We start from the raw sequence: 12,803 nt of genomic DNA, 5'->3' as shown, positions 1-12,803 counted from the left end.
CAGTTTGATGGTTGTACAATTATAGGTGCTCTAGTAGTAGGAGTCGAGGTTGGAGATGTATCACTACAGATCACACCCACGTCATCGTTGTGTGTACAATCTGACTGGTTCCAACTTCGAAATGTGCATTGTTCAATATTTCGTTCATTTCCTGCGCAAGTAACATCGTCTAGCCATATAGGTCCAGTACCTGCTCCAAACCTGTTTGTATCATTTATAGCTGTTCCATCACCTCTAACAACAACAAAAAACTTCAGAATAGAAACCGACGAAAATATTTGATTTAAATTTTTTTTTCAGAATATCGACAAAACAAAAATTTGGTTCATATAGTTCTTAAATATGTGTATTTACTTTGTTTGAACACATACTGGAACTTCAAGCAAGCATAATATAAATGTATGATAACAAGTCAATGAATACAATATTTGCTGTATGAAATTATAATCAAGCTCAAAAATACACTACGCAATTAACTTTTTTCAAGCATGTGCAGCTTAGACATATATTGACAAATTTGTCCTCTCAAAAAGAGTGTATACGTAATTATGATAACCCATCTTATACCTTATCTAAAAGGATATTTTACATCGAATTACCATAAATGAACTTATTTTCATGGTGTATTTTCTGCCATGAAATTAGCTGTTGGAAATTATTGTGCTATTATCTGGAAATCATTTTTCTGCTTTAATTTTTAGTCGAGTAATAAACTCTAAGGTAAACTTTCCGTCAGGGATTTGCAATGTCAACTTGTAACATTTTCATAGTATACACAAAAATTAAATACCACCTCTTAAATAACATGTGTTATACATGAAAGCAAGTTATTCTAATCAAATGTGAAAAGGGAACATTATTTCGTTAAATTATTACTTTGCTATTAATCTTTTTATTTTAAAGACAATCCGGTACATGTTTAAATATTTCTATGGAAACCCCATGTTTCACCATTATTGTGTCAGAGGGTGACTGTGTTACTAGTGTTTTCTGTATACCATTGTATTTACAAAGGTTATCGGAATAAACTTTTTAAATGTTTTAACCGAAATTAATCAAATAATAATAGCAATATCGAAGCACTTTTTAGAGAGCTTATTCAATGCGCCAACAGTTCATATAAGTGGAATGGAGCCAGTGGTAGTTATATAAATAGCGACGTGTGCTTGGAATTAAAATATCCAATTGATTAATGTTTTTCGTACTTTCTTTCAAAATTTCATTCTAATGCACTGACTGATTCAAAATAATAAATTCAAGATGGGTCATTTTTCGATGATTATATATTTCAAACCTGTAAAACACTCATTATTTACATACGGAAAACCTAGTTGTCTGCACACAACTGTTGCTGCATTATCATTGAATTTATCTTTACATACAGTTCCTGTGATGTTGTTTCTTGTAATTTCCACACGACCTTGGTGCGAAGTAGACCCATTACCGGCTAAACTGATGATTATGCTTTGTCCTGAAAAATATTAAGTCGCTCCTGTTTAGATTTGTTACACAAAATAAAACTTTACAAATTTCGTGAGTCCGAAGCGCTTTCCTGTATTAACCTTCATAAGGAATGCATCCGGAACCCAACATTTGAACACCAAAAACGTATAAATATATAAAGGCGTGAGAAGCTATATAACCAAGTAAAAGAGGACCTTAAAAGTATAGCCAAATTCATCTCCATCAATTTTGCCTTTAGGGAAGGAGTTGGAACCTTAGTTTCATAATAATTTTTAACATTTTCTTGTCAAAAATCATGTCCATACCGAAGCACTGATTACTGAGCTGTTGATGACTTTAAGCGCACTTAAGTCATTTATGACTATATATAGGTCACGGAATAATTTGAGTTAGAAGGGTAGGAATGGCCATTACCGTCTGGTTAATTTGTTATTGTCATTCTTCAAATTGCATTTGTCAGCTACCGTTCGGTCAAATGGATTAAAATACTTTTTGTTTACGTTATTTAAGAAAATTGTATTGTTAATCGTTATATGGGTTACCCCATTCTATACTCAATCAGGATTCAATAGGGTTAAGTAGCACGAGCGTAACATTTTGGCTGCATAAGGAAAGCTTGAATAAAATAGTATGTCCAGTAGTGGGTATTATTTGTTGGTTGGTACTTTTAACAGTAGATCTACATATTGTTACATTTTGCCGCTTTTTTTTGCAATTCAATGGTCGTTAACAGTCGTACAATTCGACTACAAAACTAATTTTGCCCTGATCAGTTTTTTGTGATTGTTACACCATATCTAAAACATCCATTACGCATATAATGCTATTCCCTTCTCATTTGTAAACGAAAATCTTATTTCATTAAATTACATTTTCTAACATTCTTTTTATATACTCCTAAATTGAATCGACTTACATGTACGTGATCACAGCACGAAGTTCAAAGTTCAAATTCATAACTTGTTTTCCGCATGAGTTCGACTGCAAAATTAATTTTACCGTAATCAGTTTTTGTGGTATTTATACAAATATTTAATTACGTATATTTCTAGCCTTCTTTTGACTACAATCCCTTTCACCTTCGTGTTTTCCTCTTTTCTCGGTTTGTTTTAGCTACGAATGACTTTCAGGTTTATCATACAATCAAGATGTCTATCAAATTCGACGCAATCGGTATCCTATACTTCGTTTGTGGTGTCCTGGTGTGCTGTCGTAAATTCATTGGATGTTCCCTTGTTATTCTGCGGTTTACATGTAATTATGTACTATCATATTATTTATTGATGTATTTCTCTGTGCTGAGTGTTCTTGCGTTTGTTTATACTGTATTCCTGTCACATAGACTAAGTGTTGTCATTTTGGCGGTATTTTTAATATTGCCATATTAGCGGGAGGTTTGGCTAGCCATAAACCAGGTTAAACCCACCATTTTTTCTGAACATGTCCTGTACCAAGTCAGAATTATGGTAGCTGTTATCAAATATTTCGTTTCTATGTTTGTTCGCGTTTGTTTTTGTTGCAGTTCAGTGTTCCAGTTGTTCCGTTGTTTTCCTCTTATAGTTGATGTATTTCCCTCGGTTTTAGCTTGCAACCAGGATTTGTTTTCGCTTAATCGATTTATGACTATTAAACAGCGGTATACTACTGTTTCCTTTATTTATTCCAAATGATTTTTTTGGCATGGACTATCTTTATTGGTGAATATTACATATGGTTTGATTTTTCTTGTTTCTCATTGGTTTATTTGGTCACGTGTTTCCGATATATATTTTGTATTTTTTCACTGTTCTGACATATTGACTCGACGTTACTATTTTTAAAAATTATGTTGAATCCATGTTACTAAAATAGTAACATCGACTCAATATCATTTCCAATAATAGTTACATCGAGTCCGTATCATTTCCAAAAATAGTATCATTGAGTCAATATCACTTTCAAACTTACGCTATTTACAAATCTAATATCTAATATTAAATTAAGGACTTTCACTAAGTCAATACGTTATCAGTGGCGGATCGGGGGGGGGGGGGGGGGGGGGCGTAGAGGGCGTACGCACCCCCCCCTTTTTGCTTGAAGTTTTTTTTGTTTTTTTGTAAAATGATGAATCAGACTAGACTTCGTGAACTTTACAATTTCCCGGTTGTGTATTTAATTTTTAAGCGACAATTCTTTACTTATAAAGATATTTTTCGCTCGTATTTACTGTAATATATTATTGATTATGTCAGTCATGTGTTTCGCTATGGTGGTGTTGATCAGTCACTCAGTCATTTTGAAATTCAAATTACAGTAACACATTGCTTAGGCGGAGGATGACAAGCATGACGCCTTCAAAGCGACAAAGGATTGAGCAAGAACGTATTGACTTCTATTTCATATTTCCACTCAACAGAAAGTAATACTCTATTACACCGTACACTCTCATGAAAAAAAAAGTTCCACGGCAATATTATTTACCTACGAAAATATGTTTAACCCCACACGCCCCAGCCAATTAATAACTTTGCTGAATAATGACCCCCAGTCAGTAAGCTCTAGATATATTTAAAGTCTAAGGTACGGAACATTTGATTTGATAGGGCAGTCTGAGATATTTTAGAGAAAAAATTCTGACCCTGATTTTTGCCTTAAACAAAAATTCTGGCCGTATCTGTAATGAAAACAATTATCGTGTCCCCTTTTTTGCTATAAGAAAAAAAAATCCAACAGAATTATTCAGCATTAAACGAACATGGTGAATAAAAAACTGGCGTATTTTTTTTTGGGGGGGGGGGGGGGGGGTTTGCATGTAAATCCCATATCTGACCGGAATGTCTGTTTCGCCGAACTGATATACTGAATACTTTTTTCAAGGCCCAACTGCAACCTGCCTGCATGCTGGGTGTGGCCTTTATGTCTCAATTTGTCGACCGTCATTCACAACTTCGTTGTCATTTGATTTTCAGACTCATTCGTAGCCGTTGGTTGATTTGGAACCCCTCACTTCCCTTGTTGAGTGAAACATTTCAACCAAACATTTGGAAAAAAATTGCTTGTTTGTCTTTGTTCGTGTCGGTCGGAAAACTACTGTTATTGCTGTTTTACTGAAAGCAACTTGTTCGACTACTAGTAGTCTTTGAACAAGAAATTTCATATTCGCCTAAGGTGGCAATTTTTTACCTTTTAAATAAGGGCCTACTCCAAATAACATATTTTTAACATCGAAAGTCATGTCCATGAATAATTTATCAATGCTTATGCTATTACGTCACAGTAAAATTCGGTTGTTCAATAAGGTCATTTAAGTGGCATAACATTGGTCAACCGGCTTAACGCATTCATAAAAAAAGAACTCGAAATATGTCTATCATTCAATGTGTTTCGTGCAAATTGGTGTAAAGCAACGTGTAAGCTTATTTATTTATTTATTTTTTAAGTTCGTCGTTAAAATGTCATTTAATTTCCCATTCATTTACGACACTTTTTTAAAAATGTACATACGATTTAAAAGATAGAGTAGTTATCCTGATTTAACCCTTACCACTTTAGGAGTCTCATGGTTCTATTACCACCTTCATTTATTCGTAGTGTTATGTGCTTCCTATTAGCCGACATCATTGTGTAGACCTGATAACCTTCAATATACAAATATGACTGTAACTTTGTACGTTCTACTGTCAAACTGGAGCAGCAGGGGCTGAGAAACCAGATTGGCCCAGGTTTCCCTTATGGCGCAACATTTATGAGAAGACATAAAATCTTTGAAAAATGACGAAAAAGTTATCTAAAAACAAAACGGATGCAATTCTTCATAAAGAATACAAATCTTTCTCAACATTACTCTTCGATGTTCTGCTAACTTAATACTATTTCTGATCAGCTTGCCGCTGCGGTGTATATCGCGAAGATTCGCATCATTTCTTTTTTAAATGTATATTATATTAAGAAAAACGAAGTAAGCTTTTAGAAAATCTTAGCTGGCTACCAAATAATTGTCCATTAAATATAGAACTATTAACCTCGGGTAGTAGTTTACTTACTCAGGGGCAAAATGAAAATATCTTTAAACATGTTTTTGAGTTTATTAGAGGGTCGAATAGATTCCTTATTGTTTAGATAGTAAAACATGACCACACACACACCATCATCTAAGTTTAGTTGTTGTTGTTTGTTTGTTTGTTTTTTCTTTTGTTTTTTATTAATTTATGTCCTTCTTCTTTTGTGCCACTTATTTTTTCTGTCCAATTTATACAAATGTTGAAATAATATGTAATGTATGCATGCCTTTATATATATTGTATTGTTAAATATGTTAAATGAAGAAGACTTCATAAGTCTGTTTGACTTGTGTCTCATCCAATTTGTGTTTATGCAAACAAAATATGCTTAAACTAAACAAAACTTTCTTTTCTAACGAAATAAATCGATAATAGGCATTCATTAACCACACTGTGTAAACAGTGTCTTCTATGAAATGCGCCTTCGCGTTCTCTATGTACTGTGACTTCAATATTGCAACAACAAATAACAACAATACATTCAGTTAGGTATGTTTACTTTGTTTTCTATATTGATTTTTCACTGTTAATAGCTAAATTACAATGTTCATATGGTAACACATTAGCACACTAAGACTGAAGGGTGCATTCCAATTTGATTTTAGACCGATTTATTGAGATTTTGAAGGACAAGGACCTATAGTTGTTGTAAAAGAGACATTGGCGAGTAGCTTAGTAACAACTCCAGAATGTTTTATGTTGTTACTTTAAGTGGATTTTGGACCATTTGTTTAGAGATTGTTACGGTGAACGACTATATAGGTGTTGTAGCAGATGAGACATACGCGCATCTTTTTTATAACAACTCCAGAATGGTTTATGTCCAAATTCTGAAGTTACTAATAGGGTAAAAAACTGAAATTGAAAAAAATGAAATTAGGTGGCGGTGCACTTTAAGTTGATTTTGGACCAATTTATAGAGATTGTGACGTGCAACGAAATATGTGTTAAAAAGAGACATTTAGGAACAAATCCAGAATGTTTTATGTTCGAAAATCTGAATCTCCAGCTTTCGGTTCTCCTCGTCAATTCTCTACGGCAAAGTTTAAGATCGAACCCAGCTGAAAAGAAAGGTATTGACCGAGAGCATTGCGCACTTACATATTGTTCTGGGATCCATAACCTTTGGTAGATAATAATGCATCCAAATTTAGCACGTTGTTTTTTCAACGAGCAACGATTAAGCATCCAAAATTCGAAAAAATCACTTAAATCATCTTATCAGTTAAGTGAATTTGAAAGTATTTGCGAAGAAAACGAACACGCATTAAGAATACACTGTGACGTAATTAACCGCCAAAACAAGGAAAATGGGATTCCCGCTAGATTTCTAAAACTATTTTTTTTATTTCTAACTACAAAATGAGCACATGGACCCCCATTTTATTCTTTTAAAATCGTTTGATAAATCAAAGTTGAAAGAAAACAATCAACGGTAGATTTTTTTTCTATATGCATTTGCATTGTCAAAAAATATCTACAGCTTTTCATTACCAAAAGTTGTATGATTTCACACACAAAAAATCGCATTCATTTTAGGGATTTCCTTAAATCCTTTAAATTATAAGGAACACTTTGAAAAAAACGTGTGAAAATATCTCCTTCCGTTTGAAAATTATTTTTTAGGAAAAGTATTGAAAAAAATCTTTGTATTCACTTGCAAGTACTAACTAGAAACTTTTGCCAAACGAAAATACTTCAAAAGGGCGGAAAGAAATAAATTCTTATATATTAACCACGACTCTTTCTTCAATGTCAACATGAACAGCCGTTGGTTTAAAAATCAAGTTGAGGTCATCACTAATTCAAAAATGGCTTAAACAAACAATGATTGCAACATCTGATTCAAAAATTTAATAACACTTTTAGATATTTAGATGATATATTTGCTCTCAATAATGACGACTTCAGTATGTACACTAAAGAGATTTATCCTGCCGAACTGACTTTAAATAAAGCTAATACTAACAATGAACACTGCCCTTTCCTGGATCTTGATATCTATATCTTTAACGGGAAGCTTAATACCAAAATATATGATAAAAGAGATGATTTTTCATTTCCTATTGTTAATTATTCATTTTTAGATGGAGACGTTCCCTTGTCACCATCTTATGGTGTTTATATATCTCAACTTGTTCGATTCGCTCGTGTATGTAACAACGTATTTGATTTCAACGAAAGAAATCTCTGTATTACTGAAAAATTATTACACCAGGGTTTTTGATATCACAAACTAGTCAAAACATTTACTAAATTTTATCATCGGTACAAGGACATCATTCGTAAATATAAATCAATATGCAGACATCTTATACGTTCAGGTATTTCACATCCAATATTTTATGGTAATATTCTTCACAAAGCACAAAAATGTCGGCATTCACCTCAAAAGCTAACCAAACATTTAAACAGACTTATTCGGAAGGGATATAGTTAGATACTGTTGGCAGATCATTAAGGATTGCATATTTTGGTATTAATATTGATTCACTCATAGGGTCTTTGCATCGGAAATAAACACATTTATTCTAAAACCAGTTGTTGGCATAATAAGGGTTATGTTCTTCTCATATATTTTATGATGGTATGATACTAAACCTCTAACGAAGGGATTGTACCTGATTTTCATATGATGAAGACATAATCTTTCAATCAGTTTAATTGAGGTCTGGAGCTGGCATGTCAGTAACTGCTAGTAGTCCTTTGTTAATTTATGTATCATTGTCATTTTGCTTAGTTTCTTTTGTTACCTATTCTGACATCGGACTCAGACTTCTTTTTAACAGAGTTTTACTGTGCGTATTGCTATGTGTTTCTTTATTTTACATTGGCTAGAGGTATAGGGGGAGGGTTGAGATCTCACAAAACATGTTTAACCCCGCCGCATTTTTGCGCCTGTCCCAAGTCAGGAGCCTCTCGCCTTTGTTAGTCTTGTTTGTTTTTTTCAATTTTAGTTCCTTTATATGTTTTGGAGTTTAGTGTGACGTCCATTTTCAAAGAACCAGTGCACAATTTTATTTAGGGGCCAGCTGAGGACCACCTCCGGGTGCGGGGTTTTCTCGCTGCGTTGAATACCCATTGGTGGCCTTCGGCTGTTATCTGCTCTTTGGTCGGGTTGTTGTCTCTTTGACATATTCCCCATTTCCATTCTCAATTTTAAAGATTGCAGAAAGAAGTATAACAAAAATACCGAACTCCAAGGTAAATTAACAAGAGGCTCTCAAGAGCCTGAATCGGTCATTTGAAATTTTTTTGCATTAATCTTTCATAAATTTTGAAAATTAACAAACATGATGAATAAATTAAGAATAAATGTCTTTAAAGGGTTATAACTCCTTCAGGGGTCAATTGACAATTTTGATCATTTGAATTACTTGAAGATCTTACTTTGAAAAACACTTTTGCTGTTTGTTGTTTATCTTTTTCTATAACATTCAAGGTTATAACCATAAACTGCAAAATTTCCTTAAAATTGTCAATTCAGGGGCAATAACCCCAAAATCAGTTGTCTAGTTTGTCTAAAAATTTCAGGGCATGTAGATCTCTACCTAATGAACACTTTCACTCCTGTGAGTTTTGCTATAAATGCTTTAGATTTTGAGATATCAGCCAAAAACTGCATTTTACCTCTATGTTCTATTTTTAGCCATTACGGCCATGTTTTTTGACGAAACAGAAAATAAAACACAACTTTATTTTAGATACCCTAAGGATCATTCAGCTTAAGTTTGGTTGGAATTGGTTCAGTAGTTTTAGAGGAGAAGATGTTTGGAATATTTTACACCGGACGGACGACGACGACGACGGACGACGACGGACGCCAAGTGATGGCAAAAGCTCACATTTCCTTTGGGAGAAGTCCATAAAAACTGACAAAATCATACGTGATACTTTATCAACCAACGGAACGAATGGTAAACAACCGTCATATTCCTGACTTGGTACAGACATTTTGCGAAGAAAAGTTCCTCTGACTTTCCAGGCAAAAGAATGAACACAAGATGAATAAAGTTTTCATTTTTAAATCCATGAATAGTATACAGCTGCTAAATTTCAATTTTCCATCCATACATGTCAAAATGATAATTCCGTTTACAGTTAAACTTTTATACTAGGTAAAAAGCGCAAATTTCCAGTCAATTTTACATAGGTGTATCAAAGTTTAAAGCGCAAATGTCCATATTTTTGGAGCACAGATGTCCGTTCGTGTTACAGGTAAAAAAGCGCAAAGGTCCTGAAATTTGGAATTGAGCTGGTCTTAATACGGACCATAAAAAGAGAAAGGAAATTTCATAAAATGAAATGAACCACGTTTAACATAAATACTTTTTGTCAATAAGTCCAAAAACAAAACAATGATAGGAACATGTATTCTGAAAATTGTCCCTAAAAAAATGAAAGGTAATGATTACCAAACGCATAAAACGTTTAATTTCCAATACTACATATTATCATTTCGAATTAATAATTTTTTGACACGGGCTTATTGTTGTTGTTAAACCATATAGCGTCTGTAATTTTTGAGATCATTTTACCTTAAAATTCGGTACAAATTTACTAATGGCAATGCACAAGATCGCGTCTTCCTGCACTGTGTATGAAGTTGCTGTAAGAATTCTATCCCGAGGCGCTGTCGGAGATATATATGTAGTAATATGAGGCTACTTTCAGTAAATGACAGCACTATTTGATGCTGCAATTTTAGTTTATTGAGAGAATTGTTATCTTGTACATCTGTATTGTTGTTATCAGTACCGGTAATCTACAGAGAAGTGCTTTTTCTGAACGGTATTAATTGTACGTTTTTTTTAATATAACTATACGTTTGTTATCCCACTGATGGAGATCAAAAGGGAACTAAGGGTAGGTAACTTTTTTTATATTAAAATTAATTACAACTTTAACTTACCTTCAATTAGGAAAATTGATCCACTGAAAAACAACAGTTGGAATAGCATTTTAAAATGTCGTGTTCAAGTTTTTGTCTTAATCGGACTTGAAAGTTTATATTTTATATTATATCATGTCATAACTTTATTGTGCAACATACATTACCGGGAATGTATACCTGGTACTTGACTCGCGCTGTTCCAGAATATATACCATTACCATGCTAAAAGGGCGGAGAATTACAACAAATGACAAACACAAAAACCCATCATGTGACTTTACAAGAACAGACAAAACAATTTTTGCAAACGGTCCGAGTCATTATATATGCTATCATTATACGTCCTTGATCTCTAATATATTGAGTTTTTTCCGGAATAATTTGAATGAAAGAAATTTTACATTTAACTGAGATCTTTATTCGATTAAATACTTTTTCAAATCTAAAAAGTCCTGTTTTTGTTCGAGATCTTTATTATCTGATGGATTTAAAAAAAAAAAAAAAAACAGCGCAAGTTATCTATGAGTGATACAATCAAAATAATTGTGTTATGATAAAGTATGAATTGAATTGCGAAAAAAAAGGTCAAAGGGGCATTAGCTTTCAAATTTATGTTCACCGATTTGACTCAAATTCTCACATTTGATTTATAACATGCTAAAACGTAAATCCAAATTACAAAAAGTCTAAATTAAACAATTAACAATAGAAAAACAAAGAATATGGAGTATCCATCCATGACACAAAATCAGTACATGCACAGCAAAAAATACAAAAAGCAAAGGAACAGCGTGTTTATTGCTGTTCTTCATCTCTGAGTCACAATGAGGCCTTCAACACGGAGCAAAAATAACTAAAAAAAAACTCTCACCTACATGTAACTGCAAGTTTTGAGACGGCCCATAGCACCGGCTTGAGCGGAATTCTTTGCAAAAATTATTCGGATAGACTAACAATGCATGGACTCTATAATATGTATCAGCATTTCGTGCGTATATTAGTCTAGACGCCATCTAATAAACTATCGAGGTGACCTCTGAATATTGCCGACGGTCATATAACCCGATATAAACATAAATATAAATAGATAGCCAGCTCGTGCAATTGGCTTTTTCTAAGTCTGTTCAATTTTATGATGTTGGTTCAAAAAATATGTTAATCATCGTTTTTACCTCTATAAGAACGATTTTTTGTGGATCAATGGTTCACCCTTGTTTCACTTTCAATGTTAACATTATTTTCATTTTAATAGCTGAACACGCCTAGTACATGCGTAACCCATCTCCAGCTAAAGGGTTAAATTGAAGGTCACATGAATACGAATTCAATTGAGGTTAAATTATTCACTTGCAAGTAAATAATACATCAGCGATGATTTTTAGCTTATTTTGACAAATTTGGGCCAAACTGACTGCTTAGGACAAAATATTATTTCAAAATTACTTGCAAGGACATATACGTCCTTGATACTTGAAACAAACAAAAAAATGTATTTTAATTTCTTGTCTAAATCGTAACTAATTACCCTTTAAACAAATGCCTTTAAAAAAGTGTATAAGAATTCCAAATATCACTCTTTAAAATTGTTTTGTACATGTTTCATATGTGCAACATAACCATTCACATGTATTTTTTTAATTCAGAGCATTTTTCAATTGTTAGTTTTTAGTCCATAATGACAGATAATTAAGAGATAACTGTATTGTATTGTCCGCAAAGCTTCAAATACAATACAGTTATCTCTATTCTAATGCAAAACAAGTACATAATTCAATTTCAATCATTATTTCAGTGTAAAATTCTCATTAAAGAAAATTCCGCGAAAAGATGTTATCTTCTTTGGCCCCTAAACTAGGTGACGTCATAGGTATGCTTCCGGCGTCAAACGTAAACACCGGGCGTTTTCTGGCTTCTTGGCCGCTTCAGAATGTAATTAAAATTGATTAAAAGAAGATTTCTAAGTGCAACATGTGAGTTTTTTTGCTTATTATTGTAAAAATTGCATGTCAATACATTCCGCAATTCAAAATGTCGGCTTCCTTAGTTACAGACAAGGACATAGAGAATTTTACGCTTAGTGTCATCCAATCAGAACCATTGATACAAAAGAATTGCATTAGAATTAAAATTGACACGAATTTATAAGGACTTGGGGAGTAAAAATCTTAATCTTCAACACAAAACTGATATAATAGAAATGTTATTGTCAATGAATTTAACATGTTTTCATCACAATGCACTCTGTTCTATTTATTTAATAATATTTAAAAATATCTAGATATAGTGACAGTCGTCAATAATGCCATTCACAAGGAACTCTAGAAAATTGTTATATATAGACATCGAACATTAAGCATTCATAATTTAGACATTATTTTATTTTGCCAATCATGGGCCCTTGTCAG

General features: G+C 33.0%; 1 protein-coding gene across 1 annotated transcript in view; it reads right to left on the bottom strand.

Moving 5' to 3' along the window:
* Window positions 1–10,590, bottom strand: part of LOC127728233 (deleted in malignant brain tumors 1 protein-like) — a 48,654-nt gene extending 38,064 nt beyond the window's left edge. The window contains exons 1-3 of the mRNA XM_052235480.1: window positions 10,417–10,590; window positions 1,321–1,471; window positions 2–234 (exon numbers count right to left, since the gene is read on the bottom strand). Coding sequence (XP_052091440.1) covers window positions 2–234; window positions 1,321–1,471; window positions 10,417–10,465 — 433 coding nt within the window. The 5' untranslated portion in view covers window positions 10,466–10,590. The remainder of the gene's footprint in view (window position 1; window positions 235–1,320; window positions 1,472–10,416) is intronic.
* Between the last annotated feature and the right edge of the window lie 2,213 nt (window positions 10,591–12,803).

The sequence above is a fragment of the Mytilus californianus genome, unplaced genomic scaffold (genome assembly GCF_021869535.1).
Source record: "Mytilus californianus isolate M0D057914Y unplaced genomic scaffold, xbMytCali1.0.p SCAF_2, whole genome shotgun sequence".
NCBI lineage: Eukaryota > Metazoa > Mollusca > Bivalvia > Mytilida > Mytilidae > Mytilus > Mytilus californianus.
Note: the sequence above shows the minus strand (reverse complement) of the source record. Positions and strands in the feature narration are given on the sequence as shown.